This window comes from Monodelphis domestica, chromosome 5 (assembly GCF_027887165.1).
Source record: "Monodelphis domestica isolate mMonDom1 chromosome 5, mMonDom1.pri, whole genome shotgun sequence".
Lineage (NCBI taxonomy): Eukaryota > Metazoa > Chordata > Mammalia > Didelphimorphia > Didelphidae > Monodelphis > Monodelphis domestica.
This window is the reverse complement of record NC_077231.1, coordinates 36243816-36268120: the sequence shown is the minus strand read 5'-3', so window position 1 is coordinate 36268120 and position 24305 is coordinate 36243816. Positions and strand designations below refer to the sequence as shown.

At 42.8% G+C, this 24305-nt stretch overlaps 1 protein-coding gene across 1 annotated transcript in view; it reads right to left on the bottom strand.

Moving 5' to 3' along the window:
* Window positions 1–1275: 1275 nt before the first annotated feature.
* FAIM2 (Fas apoptotic inhibitory molecule 2) overlaps window positions 1276–24305 on the bottom strand; it is a 61750-nt gene continuing 38720 nt past the window's right edge. Inside the window, exons 11-12 of the mRNA XM_007502908.3 lie at window positions 23032–23085; window positions 1276–5485 (exon numbers count right to left, since the gene is read on the bottom strand). Coding sequence (XP_007502970.1) covers window positions 5336–5485; window positions 23032–23085 — 204 coding nt within the window. The 3' untranslated portion in view covers window positions 1276–5335. The remainder of the gene's footprint in view (window positions 5486–23031; window positions 23086–24305) is intronic.

Below are 24305 nucleotides of genomic sequence, written 5' to 3'. Positions count from 1 at the left end.
CCTGGAGGAGGTAGTCTCTGTATTCTTTCCCTCTTAACCGGTGAACCTGACCTTTCTCTGGTCTTTTCCTGAAATGCTACCTAACTGCCCCATAACAAATAATTTTTGACTTGATTTCATTTTCCTATAAGTGGAACTCTTCTAACAGGACTTAGGTTCAAGTTTTACCTCTGATATATATTGAACAATTACTAAATTGCTCAGTGTGTGTGATTACTACGTATTTATAGACATTTCAGATTGTAGTTGGAAATAGGGACTAAACAAGCCCAAGGTAGTACAATTTGGCATGTCCTATCCATGTACATCTCTTCCCTCAAAAAACAAACAAACAAACAAACATTAAATGTCCTTTTCACTCTGGACACTCCATGAATCTATATTTTTCAGGGTATTAGACTCAATTCAGACCATATGAATTTGTACTTGGCAATAGGTTTCTTTGTGTTCTCATGCTTTATGTATGCATGGATGGTGTTTCCTTTTTTCTTTGAATTTCCTCTATAGGAGGTACAGTAGGTACCTAATAAATATTGCTGACTGCCCTCCAATCTTTTCCCCTTTCTTTACCTGAAAAGGAGTAGAGACAGACCAGGCTTTCTCTTCTGTCTAACACTTTCCTAGGCAGCTGAGCTATAGTGGAAAAACCACCCAGATTGGAATCATAAGTCATAAAACATTGGCTCTGGCACTAACCAGTTAGCTGACAAGTCTTTTCAACATTTACAAAACTCAGTCGTTTCATTTGCAAAATGAGACCTTTGCTACTTGCATTACCTGACCCACTGGTTTGCTTCAATCAAATAAGACTATAACATGTAAAATGTAATTATTATTATTACTGCAGAACTTGGGACCCAAATATATTTGGAAGTGATGGAGACATCACTCTTCTGAGGGATGATTGAATTCCATGATTAGTCCAGAGTCCTGCAGTAGAGATATAGAGTCCTTTTTCTCTTTCTCATGAATGGGGATTGGGAGATTTAATACCAGTTTTAATACTCTGAGAGAATTAGTAATTATAGCTGAAAATTATAATAATCATAAATAATAGAGCTAAAGAATTAGTAGCAATAGCTAAAAGTAATAATGATAAATAAAAATGGATCTAGAGAATTAGAAATAATAGCTGAAAAGAATAATAATAATAGATTGAATTAGCATTGTTGTGAAGCCAAGTGAATTCAGTCTCCCTCCCTGACCCCCTAAACACACACAGATATACCAGCTGAGTTTGGAGACAGACAGAATCACAAATCAATCAACTAAAGGTTTTTGGGATCATAATTGCTTTTATTCTTGCCTCAGGGGCTTTAACAGCCTAAGGGAAGTTTAGGCAAATGAAGGGAACCAGGGTTAGTCACAGGGTCGACACTGGGAGAATTCAGGCAACAGAGAAACCAATAGATTCAAGCTGGGGGAAGATTTGTGGCCAATTCACCTTTATTCCTGATCCTGGTCCTTAACGTCTGTCCTAACACTCCTTTCTCTGCCAGCATCTTTCCCTGTTACCCTACAGTGCCACAGGGGGGCAGCAAAGTGCACACAAAGGTGCCCAAACCCAACTAGTGAGAAACCTGCGTTGCTGATGACTTTTTCAGGTGGGCATTGGGGAGAGTGAAGCAGAGACAATGTGTCTCTACCAGTAGGAGGAGATGGGGGAGGGGAAGGGGGAGGAAACTAATCAAGGAAACAGGATTCCTAGGGTCTGACCTGCGTGGTCCTGAAGAAATCAAGCCCTGCTGTATTTTTAGCCTTTAGTCAGCAGGATTGGACAGTCATGAATGCAGAGGATTTTGGTGGGAGTGACACCAGAGACTCTGAGCTCCCTTTCCCCTCTGGAAATAGTGTCCCCCCACTCCCCACCCCGGTTGGGCTGGACTCTTGCCTGGGCCAAGTTCCCAGATACTCCTTGGTCTTTTAATAAAGTGCCCTGTCCCTAGCTCTATTTTTCACCCCCAACAAAAAATGTGAGGGACAAAGGAGGGAGGGTTGGCCCTTTTCCCTCTCCAGCCTGTGGCACCTGCCCAGCTTTGATTTCTTGTAATCCTGCATTCCTACAACCTCACCTTTCCTCCTTAAAAGGCTCATCCAGGTGTTTCTGGGGTTTATCTTTCACAATTTCTGTGAACCCACCAGCTCTGGAGGAGAAGAAACCTGGGAGATGGGTTTTCTGCTTTCTTTCCCTCTCCTCCTGTGAACTTGACCCTTCCTTGGGACTCAGTTTCTTTTCTTGAAAGGCTGAGATCATTCAAAATTTTAGACACTCAAAGGAACCTGGCTCATGGTAGAATGGTTTTAGCTCGACCAACACAAAGAAGATCCTCAATCCTGGAAAAATCTTTTGCTCCATTTCCCCTAGATTAATAATTGGGCAAGTTGAGTCTGGGAAGCAGCAAAGATTTCAGAAGAGAAGGAAATTAGACACTAGAGGGGTAAGGAGGACCAGTCAGGAGGCTCAAAGCACAATGCTGAGGACCCCAAGCAGACTGGAGATGGAGGGGATGTTAAAGGAGGCTCATGGCTTGGAGATTGAAGGTAGTTACCAAAAATGAGATTGTGGGGTCAAGAATAGGGATGTGATGACCAAGAAAGCAAGGGATGCTCCATACTAGCAGGAGCTAAAAAGTCAATCTGACTTATCCACTATTTCTAGACCCCAAATTTCGTCCTTGTCCCCACCACCCTACTCCTTTTCACCTGATGGGGAAACAGAGGTACAAAACATGGAGATGATTCATCCGCAACCAGGATGGAATCCACCTTCAGGCAGATCAGGCTGGGAGAACTCTCAGTGGGAAGAAAGAGCCTGGACTTGGCCAGTGTTCCAGAGCAGGGAACACAGGTTCCCTGGGCTACATTCCCAGAGCCCTAAATAGCCATTTTTTGTACCTGGATCCTATTTTGTAAAACGTGTACCCGGAGCAAGCAGGATTAAAAGCATCCACAGGTCGGCTTCTTACAATAAATTCAATTCCTTGGGAGGTGGGAATGAAACTAGGAGCCCACAAGGTCTCTCTGCTATGGATGGGATAGTAGGGGAAAGCTCAGCCGGGGTGCCTAGGAAGGAGACCCCTTCGGGGAGCTTTCTGGCTTAACCATTCTTGCTCCTTGGGCGCTGAGCTCTGCTGTGTCTCCTCCACTGAAGGGTAAGTGCTTTGAGGGGCCTTGAAATTTGAACCACTTGGAGATCCCCCATCACCCCACACTGGTTCCAGTTCTGCTAATTCCCCCTAATTCTAGCTCCATCCCAGGATCTGAGTCATGATGAAGGTTTTGGTCCTTTGGGGCCATGTCAGATGGAAGTACCGAGGGGCAGTCGGGGAATTGACGGCATCCCACTTTCTTCCCAGATGGAAAACCTTGGCCAGGCTACAAAGTCCAGGGAAGCCCCTGTGCATGCACCAGGCATGCCATGCAGAGTCAGCATGCAAAAAGGAAGCTGGAAGGGAAGGCGGGAAGAAGGAAGGCTGATGGCCCCGTGAGGGGCTTCAACACTTCACCCAGTACTTTTCCACGGGTACCGGAGCCACCGCAGCATGAATAAGCAGCCAGCTCCTTTCCTCTCCATCCCCCACTCCCCCAGGCCTCACTCCCATGTCCCCTCCCATGTGCAGGCTACACTGCCAGGGGCCAGGTAGCTGACGCACTTGCTCCTGCCCAGCCATCCCAGCCGACCGCCCAGGCGAGGAGGGGCCCCAGCCTCATGACATGGACCCAGTTCTTATCAGGGGCCGGGCCGAATTAGCCCTGGGCTGGCCAGTTTCCAAACTGGGGAGATGGGACGATAAAGAGGAGAGGGAGCACACTTGACCCCTCAGGGGAGGCTGGGGTGACCTGGACTGAAGAGGGGAGAGCATGGGCGCTGGGACGAGTGAGAAGTGTCTTCTCTTTGGAGTATGTAGAGATAGGCTCTGGCCTGGGCATTTAAGACCTGGGTTCACGGATTGGCAAGGCAACAAGCTAGGGAGGCACTTAGGGGAAATGGAGGGCAGAGAGTGGCCACCCCTGGATTGGGGGGGGGGAAGAGGGGTTCCTCTATAGGGCATAGTGAAGAAGCTATTCTGTATTCCACCTGAACCAGTAAATCTCAAAAAAGGCTCTTCTCTATTCCTCAGCAGAGGGGAGCATTCCTTCTCTTCTAGGGTCCAGGAACCATCCCGACGTGGGGCTGCTCATCAGTCCCAAAGCCCTCTCCAGTCCCTAGAGTCTTAGGAAGACGACTTGGGGATTTCTAAGGGAAATGATGCCCAATCCTTTTAGGCAACTCTGCCCCACAGGGTACACCAAGGACTGCTCAGCATCCCTCCACCATCCCCTTTGATTGGGCATTTCTGGTTCCTCCTTGAGGCTGGGACCTCCTACTGATATAGGTCTCAGCTGGGTACCCCTATTCCCTAGCTCCCTACCAGAAGCCTCGAAGCAGACCTTTGACAGGACAGGGAGCAGGGCTCATGACTCCCTGTCCTGCCACCCCGAGAAGCTCGACTCCACTCAGACTCTTTTAAGCACTGCATTGGCATTGGAATTGTGGGTGTAACTGAAGCTCCCACTTATATGATGAAGGGCCATTCTGGAAACAGCATCCCTCATTCTCTTCCCCCAAATCTAATAATATCCTAGACAAGATTTAGCATCAGAAGGGACTTTCGAATGGGAAATGAAGGCTTTGGGAGCCCGAGGGACTTGTCCAAGGCCATACGTGTACTGAGCAGCATCAAACCCCTGTCCTGTGACCCCAAATACTCTACCATGCTGTCTCTGCGTATCTTCAGGGTGTGAACCTTGGGAGGCTGCGTAACTCCTATGCCAGCTCTTCCTCTTCCATAAAACGCTTCAGTGTTTGATCCAGGGAACAAAGGAAAAGTAGGGATGAGGGCAGAAAGGAGGGAGGAAAGTGGCTTTCTCCCAAGTCACACAGTTTCTGGGAAGGTGTGGATGGGAGTTCAGGATTCAGCTCACCCGTGGCTCCCTCTATTGACATCTAAGTTCCTAAACTCTTGTCTGCTATTTCCTTTGGCCCGTTACACCCCTAAACTAAAGGGCAGGATACAAAATACACTGGATTTACAATCTCACATTTGGAAATGGGAACGAGAGTCCTGAGGGGCAGGGAAGCAGGAAACTGAGTGACTCCAGTCCTTCCAGAATTCCTTGAATATACACAAGCTACAGAAAAAAACTCCAAGGATGATGTAGAAGGAGTATAGCTGGCAGAGGGCTAGGCTAGGAGGAGGTTTAGTTCTCTATCTTAGGGGCTCGGTAAAAGCAGGGGAAGTTACAGGGGGACAAAAGGTTGCATTTCTTGGAGTTGGAGAATGGGGAAGCCTTTTCACTCCCGGTTGGTGCCAAAAAGCTGCAGAAAGAAGGAGAAGATGTAGACGATATCCAGGTAAATATTGAGGGCTCCAAAAATATATTCCTCTGGACTCAAGGAATAGCGACGATTTCCCATCAGCAGTTGGGTATCAAATGCCAGGAACTAGAGGAGCAAAAGGAGAAAGAGCTATTATAGTCAGAGCCTATACTGGGAAGGGTTACCTCTTGTGTTATGAGGTTGATCTTTTGGCTCCAGCTTCGGTGTCCTTTAACCAAATTCTGTCAGCAGTGGGGCGGCTAAGTGGGTTAGTGGATTGAGAGCCAGGTCCAGAGTTTCAATCCTAGCTGACTGACCCTGGGCAAGTCACTTAACCCTCACTGCCTAGTCCTTAGTGCTCTGTTGCCTTGAAACCAAAACCCAGTATGGATTCCAAGAAGGTTTTGAATGCAAAGGTTTTAAAAAAAGTGAATTCTGCTGGGACTGTCTTGCTGATATCATAGACCCATACACTGATTCCCCCCCCCCCCCATTCTAAGCCATTTCTAACCCTCCCCTCAAACACACGGATTCCCTCCTTATTTTCCATCCCCATATCTCAGAGATTGCTCAACTACAAGATAAATTAATCTAGTTAATACATGATTCCTCTTAGATCATATTTGCAGGAGGCAATGTGGATCATGAAAAAAAAAAGGATTGCACATAAGAATAAAAAAAAGCCTGGGCAGCTAGGTAGCACAGTGGGTATAGCACCAAGCCCAGAGACAGGAAGACTTGGGTTCAAATTTGATCTTAGACTATGCGAGTTACTTAAGCTGGTTTGCCTAGTCCTTCCCCTTTTGTCTTAGAATTATTTCTAAATTGTTTCTAAAGTAAACAAAGAAGGGAAAATTGTTACTAAAGTAAACAAGAAAGGAAAATAAAATAAGGGATTTAAAAAAAAGAGCTGGGCTCAGTCTTGTATCTTTGCATGTATCGTTATATGTACACGTATTCTCTCCGCCATTAGAAGTGAGCTCCTTGAAGGCAGGGATTGGGTTGGCTTTTTTTTTTTTTAATCCCTAGTACTATGCACAGTCCCTGTGACATAGCAGGTTGAGTATAAATCTGGGGGCATCACTGAACTTCAGTTTCCTTCCTTGTATATGGGAAACAATCTCATCTCTCTACAGAGGAAAAGATCCCTTTGGGGGAAAGGGCTGTGCCTGGCCCAATTGGGGTTTTTTAACATCCCAGAATCCTGATCTGATCAAATGGCAGCTTCTTCTTCTTCCTCTCTGTCTGTCTGTTGGTCTGTCTCTCACCGATTTAGAGCACGAAGGGACCTTGGAGGTTTTCTAGTCCAATCTGCTCATTTTATAGTTGAAAAACTCATTTGGGGGAGGGAAGAGTGGAAAAGAGAGAAAATAGATTTTTATTCATCAAAAAAGAAAAAAATTAAAATAACCCCCCTGAAATTTATAGAGGACACACAGGCTATCCTTTGCTGATCATCCATAAGTGTCTTAAGCAGGGATAGCTCCTCTTTTTTCCCTTTCTTTCTTGCATAAGCCTTGGTGTTGTAGCACTTAGCCTCACAAAGTTCATGGAGCTGCCCACCTGCTTGCCTGCCTGGTGGGATATATTTGCTGTATTTGTTGTTCAGTTGTGTCCGACTTTGTATGACCCCATTTGGGGTTTTCTTGGCAGAGATAACAGAGTGGCTTGCCATTTCCTTTTCCAGCTCATTTTATAGACGAGGAGCTGAGGCAAATGGGGTTAAGTGACTTGCCCAGGGTTACATAGCTATTAATTATCTGAGAATGGATTTGAACTCAGGGCTTCCTGATTCCAGGTCCAGTTCTCCACCAGGCTACCTTGTTACCTCTACATGATAAGAAGGTTCTTAATGGACAGGGATCCCTACTTAATATAGCAACTCTACTCTGTTATTCCTCTTCTATAATTTTCCTTCTTTGAGTTTTGCAAGAGTTCCTGTTTAAAAAGCAAATATCTTCTGGTGACATTAAACCCAACTAGTGGTTAAAGTATTAGGAATTGGGTTCAAGTCCATCCTCAGACACTAGTTATGTGACCACTCTCTGCCTCAGTTTGCTCAAGTGTAAAATCATAGTAGTACCTAACTCCCAAGGCTGTGGGGATCAAATAAGATAATATCGTAAAGCATGTATCACAGGCTTTGCTCATTTAATAAATGCGTATTCCCTTCCCTATTTTCCTCCCTTAAACCTCATCCACAGTGCAGTTTAGTTGACGGTCACTTGAGAGAGAAACCCTGCAGAAATGAGACAAAGGAAGGTCTCTGCTGAGGGCAGAGGGTCGGAAAAGAGCTGACTGAGACAAGCTTCCTGACTCCCTGTGACCGCTCGGCATTGGACCTGAGATGCCCATCACACAAATTCTATCTTCACTCAGCTGAGCCCTGCTTGATTCACTGCCTGCTCATTTGTTCTAGTGCCTTTAATGATTTTCCAGATCACTACAGAGGATACAATCATCCCAGAGAGTGTCTAGTCATAATAATTCCCGAGAACATAAATAATAATAATAGCACGTATTTACATAGTTCTTTAAGGTTTACAAAGTACCTTACACATCCGATCGCATTTGATGGTCACAACCACTCAGTGACATACATGCTATTATTATCTCATCTTACAGATGAGGAAACTGAGGGTCACCTAGCTTTTGGGGGTGTTCAGTCAAGTCGGTCTCTTTGTGAACCCCTTTGGGATTTTCTTGGTAAAGATAAATGGAGTGGTTTGCCATTTCCTTCTCCAGCTCATTTTACAGATGAGGAAACTGAGACAAAAACGGTTAGGTAATTTATCCAGGGTTACATAGTTAGAAAGTGTCTGAGGTCACATTTGAACCCAGGACCTCCCATCCCTAGGTCCGGCTATTTATCCACTGAACCATCTGGCTGCCCTCTCATAGCAGCGTGGTTCTGGACAAGTCACTTAACTCCTGTCTGCCTCACTCATTTCACCTGTAAAATAGCAGCATCTACCTCCCAGGGTTATTGCAAGGGGGAAAAAGTCAGATAATATCTGTAAAGTGCTTTGGAACTCCTAAAGTGTTTTATAAATGCCAGCTATTATACTCTGGCAGGGATGTGCTCCCAAGACAAGAGAAGAATGAGGCAGGAGGTAAAGCTATTTGGATTGGTTCCCAGGACACTGGAAGTGCAGAGTAGGCAAAGGAATCTTGGAGGAAACCTTAGTAGGCTTTACATTTTAGAGCACTCTAGAATTTGGAGAAAATGGGAAGATTTGGGAAAGCACTTTATGTATGCCATCTTTATCCTCGCCTCTCCCTGAGGGAAAGGTGCCGTGCTTTAATATGTAGCCAGCCTAAAAAGTCTCAAAAAGAAAGGAACTTGAAATCTAGACTAATTAAAGGTGAATTTGCAAGACGAGAAGACAGAAGTACAGCAGGATATAAAAAGCTCATGAAGAGCTTATAGACTTAAAGCTCCCACTCACCAACCTAATCCTCAGCCTACCGTTTGCAATGGGCACAGGCAACCCACTCAAGCAACCTGGCAAGCTTCTAATCAAGGTCTAGTTTTTGGTGACCCTGCTTGGCTCTCTCGTGGGAGTTAATAAATCTAAATTCCTTCCCCCGCCCCCACCACAACTGCCTCCTAATCCCTGCTCCACAAGAGTCAGAAGGCAGAGATTCTGCCTAGATATGTGAAGGAGAAGGATTCCAGCTATGGCAGGGGTTAGAAAACTTGACTTTGCAGAGCCCGGTAGAAGGAAAGGAGCTCCATGCCCAATGAAAAAGGACCAGAAACCCAAATGGGTAAATTGTTCTCTACAGTGTTTATTTCAAGCAAGTATTTGTTAGATTCTCAAAACCCTATTTGTGCAGGGGCAGCTAGGTGGCTCAGTGGATAGAGCACTAGACCTGGAAATGAGAGTTCAAATTTGGTCTCAGACACTTCCTAGCTGTGTGACCTTGGGCAAGTCACCTACCCTTAAATGCCTAGTCCTAGTCCTAATACCTTTACTGCTCTTGGAATTGATACTTAATATTGATTCTAAAGGCAGAAGGAAAGCATTAAAAAAAAAAAGAGGTCTGTGCAGAAATGGAAAAGGGATGGAATTTTAAAACAAGCCAGTGGGAACAAAAGGAAAACCATGAAAGATTTAAAAATCTAAGAGAAAAACTATGTATAAGCCAGACTCAGGGAAAAAAAAAAAAGCCAACATTATTCCTCATAAAGACAGAAGAAAAATTAAGCAACAAAAAAACTTAAAAGGCCATAAAACAAAGTATAAAAGAAAATAACCAAAAAGCCTTAGTGTGAGAGGAATTCTATGGGCATCCCAAAGAAAATGGACAAAGGAGAAAAACTACAGAATGATTCAAAAGAGAGATACAACCCTTATTTTCTGTCTTAGTAACAACTCTAAGACAAAAGGGCAAAGGCTAGGCAAATGAGTTGAGTGACTTGCCCAGGGTCACCTAGCTAGAAAGAATCTGAGGTCACATTTGGACCCAGGTCTTCCTGGCTCTCTATCCACTGAGTCACCTACCTTTTTGATACAGCAATACCTCTACTAGGTCTGAATCCCAATGAGATCAAAGAAACAGGAAAAGAACCTATATGTGCAAAAATATTTCTAGCAGCTCCTTTTGTGGTGGCAAAGAATTAGAAATTGAGCGGTTGCTTATCAATTGGGGAACAGCTGAAGGAGCCATGTCATGTGATTGTAATGGGATATTATTGCACCATGAGAAATGATGAGGAGAGTGAGCTTGGCAAAACCTTTATGGAGTGGGAAGAACCAAGAGATCATTATGTATGGTACAATATTGTTGTAACAATGATCAATTGTGGAAGACTTGGCTACTCTGATCAATACAATGATCCAAGATAAGTCCAAAGGCCTATGCATCTCCAGAGAGAGAACTGATGAATTCTGGGTACAAACGGAAGTCTAATTTCGCCCCTTTTCTTGGACTTTCTTTTTTTCCCCAATATGGCTAATTTGGAAATTTGTTTTGCATGATTTCACATGTATAATTGTTATCTTATTTGCTTTCTCAGTGGGTGGAAGGAGGGGAGAGAACCCGGAATTCAAAATTTAAAAAGAAATGAATGCTGAAAATAAATGAATAATAAACTTTTTAAAGAGGTACAAAATAAGGACTATATTTATGAACAGGGTCAATAAGGGAATTTGTTTTGTTTGATTCTGTATATTTGTTATAAGAGCTTTCTTTTCTTTTCTTTTTTTCTTGAATGAGGGGGTGGCAGGAAGAAGAGAAAAAATTTTGTTCATGGAAAAAATTAAGAAAAAAGGAAACGGGCACCCTAATTATATTATTCATTGAGATGTGAATTAATTGGTCCAACTATGTCACTAAACATATTTGGAATTAGCATGAAAAGTGAACAAAAATGGCATAAACTATAAGGAATTTGAGGAAAGGCCTCATATATAATAAAATATTCATTCACAGCCGCACTTTTTGTGGGAAGAAAGCCTTGGAAATTAAGTGGTTGCTAATTAATTGGGGAATGGCCAAAAAAAATCGTGGCACATTAGTCTAGTGGAATATTATTGTGCTCGAGAGAGAGGAAGAATTCAGGAAGACAAAGGAACACTTGTATGAAGTTCCACTGACTGAAGCAAGCAGCCCTGGTTAAATAATGGATCCAATGACTACAGCAATATAAACCAAAACAGCAATAAAATAAAATTGGGTGCTGGGTAATGACAATAAGTTACTTGAGTCTGGGGAAGAGATGAGAAAAGGCATCTCCTGGCTTTCACTGGAGATGTGAGAGGCGGCCAATACGGAACAATGTACCTGTTGTGCTATGAAGTTAGCCAATTGATCGCTTCCACTATGGTGCTTTTGAAAAAAGACATTTTTGTTACAAGAGAAGGCTCACTGGAGAAGGGAGCTGAGGGTATATTTGGAAATGATGTTACACAAAACAAAAGTATCAATAAAACTTATTTAAAAAAATGCTTCTATCTACTCTTCAGTAAAGATGGGGCAGTGGATAGACAGCTGGATCTGAAGTCAGAAAGACCTGAGTTCAAATTTAGCCTCAGATACGTACTAGTTGTATGATCGTGGGTAAGTCACTTAACCTCTACTGCCTCAGTTTTCTCAACTGTAAAATGGAGTTCATAATAGCACATATTGACCTTGGCGTGAGGATCAAATGAGATAAGACTTGTTAAGCACTTCATTAATGGTTGTTCCCTTCCCTTCTCTCTCCTAAGAGATGTGTGGTCAAAATATAGGAACTGGGGGAAGCTGGGTGGCTCAGTGGATTGAGAGCCAGGCCTAGAGATGGGAGGTCCTGGGTTCAAATCTGACCTCGGACACTTCCCAGCTGTGTGACCCTGGGCTAGTTACTTAACCCCCATTGCCTAGCCCTTACTGCTCTTCTGCCTTGGAGCCAACACACAGTATTGACTCCAAGATGAAGGTAAGGGTTTAAATTAAAAAAAAAAAAAAGATAGGAACAGTTTACAGAAGAGGGAATATAATCTATCAGCAAGTATCTGAAAAATTGTTCCCAAAGGAAAGTCAGCTTCTGGAGGGCAAAGAATTGGTTGTTTTTGTCTTGTATCTCCAGTGCTTATCACAGTGTCTGGCACATAGTAGGTGCTTAATAAATTCTGGTTGATTGATTCCAATGACTCATAATCAGAGAAATGCAAAGTAATTTAAAGTCATTCTGAAGTATCATCTTATATAAATCAAATTGGTGGAGTAGCACAAAGAACCAGAATTCAAATCTGGCCTCAGACACTTCATATCTTGTGACCCTGGGCAAGTCATTTAACCCTTGCCACTCTTCTGACTTAGAATTGATACTACGGTGGAAGGTAAGGGTTTTTTAAAGAATCGAATTGGCATGAGTCCAGTTGTCCCAGAAATTCTGAATTGGTCAAAAACTGTCATTAAATTGTTCCTAGTCTTTGACTCATTATTAGGTTTCTCTAATATGGAGATAAATGAGTTAAAAGGACCTTTATTTACCAAAATAATCATAGAAACAGAAATAAAAAGCTGCAATAAATGATAACTGGGGAAAGGCTGAACAAATTATGCTGTATAAATATAATGGAATAGTATTTCGCTATAAAGAATGACAAAAAGGAAAAAAATCTAGAGGAACTTGGGGATCTATGAACTGACAGAGTGAACTAGTCAGAATCAGAAGAAATATATATTATGAAAAATGATTGCAATAGCATAAACGGACAACATGCAGAAAAACAACAAAATTCTGATACAATGAGAAAAGACTGTTTTAAAATTATTGCCATTAGGGGGAAGCTCAGTGGATTCAAAGTCATGTTCAGAAATGGGAGGTCCTGGGTTCAAATCCGACCTCAAACCCCATTGCTTAGCCTTTACCCCTCTTCTGCCTTGGATTGGAATAGTATTGATTCTAAGATGGAAGGAAAGGGGTTAAAAATTATTGCAATTAATGCCCATCCCCAATAATAAAATTATAAAATAGATTATAAGATATAATTATGTTATAATATCATATATAATTATATGTAAGTATAATTATATTATATATATATGATAAAAGAACAAAATAAGCTAGTTGTGTATTTTAGGTTTTTGAATATTTCTTTTAAACTGGCAGTTTTTGAGACCTTAGGGTGTGCCTCTCTCCGGAGGGCTCTCAGAATCAGAAAATCCCTAGACTCCAGCAGTGATGCTGTCTGTCTACAAAGGAAAAGGGACCGAGGGGAGCTCTGCCTTGCTCACCCCAAAATGCCACTCTCTCGTCAGAAGGGGCAGGGTAGCTTTCTGGTAGATTTTAGAAGGAAGGCAATTAGGATGAATACATAAATCGTCATTCAAGAGGATGCTGTAAACTCTTCCATCCTTAAGCAGATCAGAATTTGCAAGCAAGGTTTGGACCGTGTGGGCGCAGTTCTGCTTGGTGGCAGCTGGGAACAGTTTGGCTTTGGTGCTAGCTGAGCCTGGCCTCTTCTGGATGCTCAGGCTGGGTTTCCCTAAGCTGAAGACTTCAAGCCTGCTTTATCTCTACTGATGAAAACTGAAGAAGGAAGAAGGAAAGCCGATTCCCAGGAAGACCCTTTTGGCAGCAACATCTTAAGCTGCTTTTCCCATTAATCTTGGACTCCTTTCTCAGGCCATTTTGGGTGGGAGGGAGATTTGAACCTCCCCCCAAGGTTTCCTGGTTCCTGGCTTTAGAAAACACCAAGAAGCCAGACTCAGTGAGTAAAGACCCAAACCTTTGCTTTGCTGCCAAGTCGAGAGTCCCCTCATTGCCAATAATTGGTAGGTCCACCAGGGCCAATCTGCTTGGAGGCAAGGTATAGACACATACGTCAATAGTTTTCTTTAGTGACAGATGAGTGTTTTCTTTGGGGTTCTTAATCATTGCTAAGGAAGCTTGGAAGACCAGAAGGCTGGATCGTGAGCTGCAATTCAAGGGTGCGGGAAAAGCTTGGAAGCCTTAGTTTGGGAGCCCCATTTATTAACCTTTTATACAAATCAGTATCTTTTTACAGAAACCGTGTGCTCCAAGCCAGTTGTGTGTCCTGGCCTAGTAAAGAGAGGCCAAACCTGAACCCCGCTTTGGGCTGGGCGACTGAGCTGTAGCACCAACCCTCAACTGCGTTATTTCTTCACCAGAGTCCTTTGGTCTCTAGATAGGCTGCTCTGAAGTAATTCAATAACTGCACGCACGTGTGTGTTACACAGTAATCTGACAATGTAGAATGCTAATCATCGACCATATTCATAATCAATATCAGATCACTATGTGCCCAATTGAAGAAGAAAATCGAGGCTCTCCAGGGCTTTTGCCAGAGAGAGCATCCTGCTGAGGGGCTGTAGGAGACCGCACCGTGGCCCCAGGGATCCTCCAGCCTGGGGAGAGTGCCCTCTCCATGCCCAATATTGGCCCTGAAGAAGAAGACTAAAGGCTTCGGAGACTTCTTTCTTATCAAGGGCTGGCCCAGATCGACTATATTCCCTGACTCACCCCTCCCTGAAGCTGGGGTGTGCCCCATCCCTTTTTTTTTTTCAGTTAAGCTGCCTGAAACCTCCCAAATAAAGGAGGGTGTTAGTAGGATTAACACTTGGGTTGTCAGCATTAGAAAAGTGTGAGTGGGGTGAGGCCAGGGATGGGGAACACAATGTACTTTCACCTTCTAGGGGAAACTGCCTGGTCAAGTCACCCATCCCACCCACCCTCAGGAATCTTCCCAGATAGCCTGGTCCTGATCCCACCAATCTTTTCCCTTCCCTGGAAACTTGGCTCCTTTTGCTCCCCAAGTATGGGAGATCTCTGGCAGTGGAAAGGGAGAGAAAGAAGAATAGGTTGGTCAGCTCAACCAAACTTTGAGACACACCAGCTTCTGTGGGCTAAAGCGAGGATTTGGATGGGATCTCAGCAAGGATTCTTGGCCAGGGGTCCCAGGAGAGGGGATGTCCCCGAAGGGTCTTTTAGTTGAGAATGAGCCTTCCATGTAAAAGAATATAGGTCTAAAGGACCCTAGGATTGGGAAGAAATAAAGTAAACTTAAAAATAAGAATAAAGATTATTTATTTTGGGCAGCTCTGAAGGTCCCAGGAGAGGGGATGTCCCCGAAGGGTCTTTTAGTTGAGAATGAGCCTTCTCTGTAAAAGAATATAGGTCTAAAGGACCCTAGGATTGGGAAGAAATAAAGTAAACTTAAAAATAATAATAAAGATTATTTATTTTGGGCAGTTCTGAAGGTACAGTGGATAGAGTGTTGAGTCTGGAGACTTGAATTTAAATCTGGTCTCATATATGTTCTAGCTGTGTGATCTTGGGCAAGTCACTTAACCTATTTGCCTCAGTTTCTTTATCTGGAAAATGGGGATTATAATAGCACCTACCTCCCAGGGTTGTTGTGAGAATCAAATTAGATAATAATTGTAAAGCACTTAGCACAGTGCCTGACACAAAGTAAACACGATTTAAATGTTAGTTATTATTGTTATTAATAATACTATCTCCTTCAATTTAAATGATACTTTAATTTTCAATGTGTTTTCACATATATTATTGATATCTCTGTCAAGTAGGAAGGATGGGGATTATTATTCCTATTTGAGAAAAGGTCTCTTCTCTTAAGTCTTTGATCTTATGCAAAAAGTGAAATTCACAGAAGTGAAGAGACTTGCCCAAAGTCACTAACAAATTCATTGGGCAGAGTGGGTTAGACTAGAAAGCAGGACTCCTGGTGATCAGGCTCTCTCCTCACAGGGTACACGTGGCCTTTCAATGAAGGAAGGAATAAAAATGGATTTATTAAGCACTTCCTATGCATGAAGCACTATGCTGAGTGCTAGAGAAACAAATGAAGGAACAATTTTTGCATGAATGAAATGGACACATGGTAGAAAGGACTTGAGACCAGGAGATAAGTGAAAGACAGTTATATAATTAGAATTTGCTCCCCAGGGGGCAGCTGGGTTGCTCAGTGGATTGAGAACCAGTCCTAGAGATGGGAGGTCCTAGGTTCAAATCTGGCCTCAGACACTTCCCAGCTGTGTGACCCTGGGCAAGTCACTTGACCCCCATTGCCTAGCCCTTACTGCTCTTCTGCCTTGGAGCCAATACACAGTATTGACTCCAAGACAGAAGGTAAGGGTTTAAAAAAAAAAAGAATTTGCTCCCCAGAAACTCTTTCCCAGCTTTCCATGTTCCTTCTCACATTGTGTAATAATGTGGGGAGGATATATTTTGATGTAGCCCCGCTTCTTGCTCTCTTCTCCCTGAAATGCAGCTGTGGAGGTGGGATGAGGTGAGAGGCAGGAGAATTTTACTCAGGTGTTTACTCAGGCTTTTACTTTTGTTCTTTTTTCTTTTACTTCAAGTGATTATTAATACATTTTTATAAAATATAATACTTGGAATTATTGGATGTTAATTTAAAATTTACACAGGTCTGTTAGTAACTAATTGGGTGATAGTGGGAAACTCATCCAACCTTTTGGCTACTCGGTTTCTTCATTGATAAAAAGGATGGTTCGGACAAGAGAATAATTCAAAGCTCCTTTTCCAGTGACAAAGCGAGATCAAGCATTTCATTGTCACCATTTTCCTTCCTTCCTTCCTTCCTTCCTTCCTTCCTTCCTTCCTTCCTTCCTTCCTTCCTTCCTTCCTTCCTTCCTTCCTTCCTTCCTTCCTTCCTTCCTTCCTTCCTTCCTTCCTTCCTTCCTTCCCTCCCTTCCCTCCCTCTTTTCTCTTTCTTTCAAAAAATCCTTCTTTCTGTCCTAGTAACAACTCTAAGACAGAAGGGCAAGGGCTAGACAATTGGGGTTAAGTGACTTGCTCAGTGTCACAAAGCTAGAAAGTATCTGAGGCCATATTTGAACCCAGGTCCCAGGTTTGGCATTCTATCCACTGTGCCACCTAGTTGCCCCTGTTGCCATCTTTCCACCTCAGCCTCCTGCCACGCTCCCCTTACTAGCATCTCCCTCTGGATCTTTCCCATTGCCTCTGTCTCCTAGAAGAACTACAAATCCATACTTGAAGTTCAATTAGCCTTACTGCCCAGCAGTTATTTTGTTCAATGCTTTTGGCTGTTCTAAGCCTCTTATACCCTGTAAGCCTTTTAAGCTGCCAAGCCCTCCCTCACTCCTGGTAGTGAGTCCCACAGAAACACACCAGAGGGGCCTGAGCGGAGGGGTCAAGGAAGATTCCATTTCTGTTAGACCCACTGCCTGATTTATTTCCTGGGTCCTTAGGGATGGGCTTGGGTATTTGTTTTTCCTTTTTCTGCTGTTTTAGCAAAAAATGTTTTCATCTTAGCAATGTAGAAACCTCTGCCGCACCCAGAAAGAGCCAAAGCATTGGGCAATTCGTGTTCTCCTCTCCATAGCTCTAGGCAGGGATCCCTGAGAAATTAAGCATCTCATCCAAAGTCACATAGCCTATCAAGATCAGGGGCTGAGCCAGGCCTGGAACCCAAATGGCCCAGGGCCCATCCCTGAACCCTCTTGCTCTCTCTGTCATCTCCTTCTCCTTCTGCACTATTGCTTCCTGGATTCTTCAAAATACCTCAAGAAAAAGTGCACCGGAAAGGCAGAGAGGGATGAGGTTCAAGCCAGGGCCAAGCACCAGCCCGACTTACTCATCCACTTTCATTAATATTTTGGTTCTTGTGCCCAAGGGCCCTGTAACTGTTGGGCAGGAATTAGGCTGAGGTCGAGTGGATTAAGGATGAAGAGCAGGTTATCCCTAGTCTGAGAGAGACAAGGAAGAGATGGATTTTAGGGATCCCAGAGGGTGCCTGGAAAGTTTCTCCATCACACCTGGCCATCCTCTTGAGAGTCTTCGAGAGATCGAGGATTCCTGTCCATCCTGAGACCCAGCACCCCGACTCAGCTCTGTGAAGGGACTCGAGAGTCAGCTGGGGTTGGAGGGGGAGGAGACCAGAGGCTGAAGCTCAAAGAGTGGGAAATGGAAGAAAAGAGACTAGCCTGGCTATATTTTGAATAGGAACTCTCAAGGTGTTTCAGAATGAATCTCCCATCAAAGGAACCAGGGGCATTGCATAAATCTGGACCGAAAAAGAGACAAGGTACATGGGGCGTAGTCTTGACCCGGTTCCGAAGTCCCTGGGTGATGACAGATAAGGTTCCCACCCCCTTATTGTGTCTTGTCTCATTCTTTAAGTCTTGTCCCAATCCGGCCTATTATAGTGCTGCCCATTTCATTGATGGGAAAACTGAAGCTAATGAACCACTTCATCTGGAGGGGAGGGAGAAGCAAGTCAATAAGTCAGCACCTAGGACTCTATTTGGAGAGGTTCTTAATGTAGGGTCCACAGACGCCCACTGTGCCATGGTCTATCGATAATTTCAGGGGCAAGGATGTTGGGGAACTTGAATGGGGAAAAAATGACGTCTTTATTTCAATATAATTGGTTCCTTTTGTCATTCTAGGATTTCTGTTTTATGCATTTAAAAACATTATTATGATTTAAAAACATTATTTTTATTTAAAACACTATTATTTTAAAATTTAAAAATATTATAATTTTTAAAATTTAAAAACACTGTTTTGAGAAGGAAGTCTGGTTCCTTTGCTGGGAGATTCCTTCTGAATTGCCAGCAAAGATCTCCTTGAGGACTCCTTTTCAAAATATACTGTGCGAGTTGATTTTCTATTTCTCCAGGAGACAAAGAAGATGAATCGTCCCCGATTGGAGTATCAGTCAGTTGGAAAGAATGGGGAACAAATAGATGCTCCAGGATCTTTCTACATTCTGACTCAGAGATAGATTTCATTTATCATCCTGCAGCTTGACACAGGAAGCTCTTAAATCAATTTCCCAGCTTTAGGCTGGCTCTCTTGTGACAGCTGCCAAAGCCTTCCCAAATTCTAGGAGCTATTCGGAATGTTATGGGGCCAGTGGCTGTGTTTGGACAAGACGGTCCTCTCCAAAGGAAATCCCCAGGATTCCTTGCACTGTCCCAACATCCTCTACAGATAGAGAGGCAAGGCACTGGGCAGGAACACAGTGCCAGACCTAGGGGTGGGGGTGGTGGGGAAGCAGGAGAAACCAGGTGGGCAGGCAGACTCCCTTGGCAGACAGGCTCTATGGTTTCACCAACCAGCAGGGCCAGCCTCAGAGATTTCTGTTCCCATAGCCTCCACCCTAGAGAGAGTCTTCTGCATACCTGTAAGGCTACAGAAGAATCCATGCCTTCAGTCACTCTCGTAGCACAAGAATTATTGGTAGATAACACTTGGGAGATCTCATTCAGAGGGACAGCTAGGTGGCCCAATGGAGAGAGTGCCAGACCTGGAGCCAGGAAGACTCATCTTCCTGAGTTCAAATCTAGCCTCAGGCGCTTACTAGCAGTGCAACCCTGGACTAGTGACTTTATCCCATTTGCCTCAGCTTCTTTATCTATTAAAAGACCTGGAGAAGGAAATGCCAACTACTCCAGTATCTTTGCCAAGGAAACCCCAAATGGGACACAACTAAAAAACAAGGGAACAACAAAAATCTCATTCAGAGGGACTTAGGACAAAGAATGCTTTCCACCTCCAGAGAAAGAATTGTTGGAGTCAGAATGTGGATGGAAGCAGACGTTTTTTCACTTATTTGGGCTTATGTTTTGGGGTTTGGGTTTTATAATATAGTCACTTATAAAAATGAATAACATGGCTAAAAAAATTAAAAATTAAATTAAAAAATCTAATTCAGAAGCTTACTGTAGTTCACTATTACCTCTTGGAGTCAATCTAAACTTGGGCCTTTTCCTTTTAAACCTATGTCAGTTTTAAGGCAGAAGAATGATAAGGTAAGGTAGACCTATGTTGGTGAACCTATGGGCACATATGCCAGATGGAACTGTTCCCCTCCCCCTCTCCTGAGGACATTTCTTCCATCACTCACCCCTCTGCCCAGCAACCCAATGGGAGAGCCACCACCCTCCCCTGACTGGGATAAGGTAGGGGGCTCACATGTACCTTACTTCATCTAAATTGCTAGCCCTTCCCACTCTTCTGCCTTGGAATTGATGCTTGTGAGGGTTGCAGTTTGGGCACTCAGTCTCTAAAAGGTTCACTATCACTGGGCTAGACAATGGGGATTAAGTGATTTTCCCAAGGTCACAAAGCTAGGATGTATCTGAGACCAGAACTGAACCCAGGACTTCCAGTTTCCATATTTGGCTCTTTACTGAGCCACCTAGGTGTCCACTCTTTTTTAAAATTAACTTCCTCCCCTAGACTTTCCCCCAAATTAATTTTCCTCTGTGCTCCACTAGGGAACCATCTATTTATTCATTTAAACCTTTTCCTTCCATCTTAGAATTAATACTATGTATTGGTTCCACAGCAGAAGAGCATTAAGGGGTGGGCAATTAGTATTTAGTGACCAGCTGGTCATCTAGCTAGGAAGGGTGTGAGCTGCCCTCATCATCACTTTACTTTTATTGCTTTTGCACTGATCATTTACCTCACCTGAGACATCTCTTCCCTCAGCTCTCTTCGTCTTCTCCCCTATCCATTCCCTTTCCCCAAACTTTCTTCCAAGGGAGCATTGTGTAATAGAAGTAAAGGCACCCAGGGCCATGGCAAAGTCAGAGATTTGCATCATATTCTCTAAAGCAGTGGAGTCAATCTAAAATTGAAACTGGAACAATAAAGATTCCTGCGAACTGCATTATCGACTTTGATAAGTGCATTGAGAGTCTGGTCTTGAGATGGGAGGTTGTGGGTTCAAATATGATCTCAGATGTGTCCTAGCTGTGTGACCCTGGGCAAGCCAACTAATTCCCATTATTAATCCTACTTTTCTGCCCTGGAACCAATACACAGTCTTGATTCTAAGATGGAAAGTAAGGGTTAAAAAAAAGAGAAAATCACATACTAACATTATTTCTAGTTTATTGTATTTATGCTTATTTTGTTAAATATTCCTCAATTACATTTTATTATGATGGGAGCAGTTATGTGATCCAGTGGATAGAGTGCTGGAGTCAGGGAGACTCATCTTGAGTTCAAATCTGGGTTCAGACACTCACTAGCTGTGTGCCCTTGGGTAAATCACTTAACTGCCTGCCTCAGTTTCCTCATTTATAAAACAAACTAGAGAAGGAAATGGCAGACCACTCTAGTATCTTTGCCAAGAAAACTCAAATAGGGTCATGAAGAGTCAGACATGACTGAACAACAGGGAAAGCTGGGATTGCACTTATTCCACTTTGTAATGCTTATTATTAATAGATGCTTAAGAAATGTTTTTTTTTGAATGAACTCATTAATCACCAAGCATTTTTTCAGTGCCATCTCTCTGAGACTCGTTTTCCCCACAGTCTTTGTACATTAGATGTCATTATATTAATCCAATATGAGAACACCCTCTACCCATTAAGAACCACAAACCATTTGTAACTTAGACAAAGCTCAGAGTTCCCTGAGGCTGTGAATTGTGACTCAGTGCTAATAGTTAGCACTTTACATTTACAAAATGCTTTACAAAGTTTCTCTTTTGATCTGCACAACCTCCCCTAGAGGAAGGGACGGTGATGATCCATGCTGTACAAGTGAGGAAACTGAGGCATGCAGAGTTGAAGTGACTTGCCTTGGGTCACACTGCTAATAAATCTCTGCAGTAAGATTTGAATTCAAGTCTATCTAGACCCAGAACCAGCAACACTCAGTCTGCTACACTTCCTTATAGGTTATAGTTTGTTGGCTAAACGAGTGAGGGTTGGACATGAAATTCCCTTTGAATTCCTTCTTGATCTAAGGTAGTAGATTCTTTTAATTTTTCTTTATTATTTTTTAATTAAATTTTTTATTTTTATTTATTTTATATTATTTATTATATTTTCATTTTTCTATTAACCATTCTCATCTGCCCTGCTTTCCATCTTTCCCCCTACACTTCTGGCATTTCTACTTCTTCCCTCCTCATACCTTCCAGCCTCTCTTTCCCCCCACTCCCTGTGTGGCCACAGTCCTAACTGCCTGAGTGTTCTTTTTCTGATGTCTGTGTCACAGCTTCCATTTCTTTTTCTTTGACCTTGTAGGGTGGAAAAGCAAGCATGGAATTCTTTTCAGAATGGCCTGATTGTTAGAAAACAGGAACGATTGCAATTCCTGCCTGCTAATGAAGTCACCAAGACCTCTGGACTGGAGTTTCCAGTGCATTCTGCTTCCCTTCAAGAGTGGAGACAACAAGGGATTTTGGAGGCTAAATCTTTCCCTAACCATGCTGTTCTTTGGAAATCCTGAAATGACTTTTTAATTCAGTCTCCTTAGGCTTGATATAGCACCAGACTCAGAGTTAGAGAGACCCGAGTTTAGAAACTTACTAGCTGTGTGACCCTGGACAAGTCATGTAAACTTGTTTGGTTCAGTCTGTAAAATGAGCTTAATAATGGCATCCATCTCCAAGGACTGATGTAAGGACCAAATGAAATAATGTTTGCAATACACTTAGCATAGTGCCTGGCACATATTGTTATATAAAAGTTAGCTATTACTACTATTATTATTAATAGTAATGATAAATAATATTTTGTATATAAACATATTATCTATAACACAGACATTATATACATAAAATATATAAATGTTATATTAGTATAAATAACTAGAAAGTTGAGAAATAAAATAATAATTATTATATTATTAAATAACCTTCAAAGTCATCATCTTTTTACAAAACCGTCACTCTTTCCATACCCACTAATTTACCATCTCTCCTACAAATGCATCTCCTTGCCTCTATATCCCCTTCGAGGCTGCCCTGAATGTGTTCCCTTCAAGATGCCCCCTCCTCATCATTTTCATGGTTTTTGAATTCTCTCTTCTAGGAAGTCTTTCCAGATTGACTAATAGCCTTGACAGACTCCACCCATATGCCTTCCCTAGATCATCCCACCCTTCATGACATCTTTATTTGCTTTCTTTTCTTACCCTTGCCCATCTTGATTCCCTACTTTTGCTGCTTACACCCTTTACTTCCCATGAATCTATTTTATGGATTACATCTGTTAGTCATAGGTAGATAATGAATAATTTGTGAAGGGAGGAAAAGGAGGAGAAAAAGGACTCATCATTGTCCTTGTGGTGGACATGGAAGAGAAGATTGAGAAATAATCAACTGGAAGACAAGAGAAGCTATAACCCAGGCTGCATGGTGCCCACCACCCTTTGGAGGCTTGGCCAGACTCACCATTGTAAACACGATTGCTCCCAGCACGGCATAAATCCCATGAAGCCAGGGTACCTGCCAGGACAGAGATACAAACTGATGATTACCTCATATTTATCTGTGTACACACTAAATGCTCCCAGGAGAAAGGAAACTCCTCCATGGAAGGGGTAGAATCATTTTTGACTCTGTATCCCTAGGCTCTGGTACAGTCCACCACACTCAGCAAACACTTAATAGGTGTGTATTGATTTAAATCAAATGATTGAGGAAGGGTGTGGAGTGGAGTTGGAGGAAGCAGTATAAACAGATAAAGGGAGGATTATAGAGCCTCAGAATTGGAAAGGCCCTCAGAAATCATCTAATCTGCTTCCTGAGCCAGAATTCCCTATTCAACATTCTCCTCAAGTGGCTCTCTGATCCCTACTGGAAGTGATGGAGAACTCACTACTTCCTAAAGCAGTCCATTCCCCTTTGAGATACCTTTAACAACTAGGTGGCATAAGGGAGGGAGCACAGGGTCATGAAAACATGAGTTCAAATCCAGCCTGAGACACTAATTGTGTGACCCTGGGCAAGTTACTTCACCCCTGTTTGCCTCAGTCTCCTCAACTGGAAAATAGAGACAATAATAACACCTGCCTCCCAAACATGATATGAGGATCAAATGAGATGAATTTTTAAAGTACTACTGTGTTTGGCATGAAGTCGATGATATCTAAAGGCTTATTTCCTCCCCTTTTGCTTTTCTTCCCCACCCACCTACAGTCTTTTGAACTTCTCCATGTCTTGTGCTTGTCTACTCTACAAATGGAAATTTGACACACCTGAGCTACATTTACCCAGCATCCTTTAAGTTACATGTTCACTTTGCGTCCTGACGTTTGGGAGATAAAATTTTGCTGAAATCCACACTGTGGGGCTTTTTGGACTTTTGCTTTGGTAAAGTGCGGCAGGTACGGGTCTCTGGGCTCTGTGCTCTCTCCTGGGTGTGTGGTCTGGGAAACTTTCTCTTTACTGAGGCTATTCTTTCCTTTGCTTCAAGTTATTATTAAATTTTATAAAAAATAATACTTGGAGTATTTGGATATTAATTTTAATCTAACACTACTTTCCCTCTGATTCCCCCTTAGAGTGGAAGCTCCTTGAGGAGTGGGACTGTATTTTTGTTTTTTCCTTTTTCATATTTGTATCCCCAGAGCTTGGCATAGTGCCTGGCACCCTTAATAACTATTTTTGTTAACTGACTGTCTAGAATTGTTAGTTTTTTTTTTTACTCTTACAGTGAATTAGAA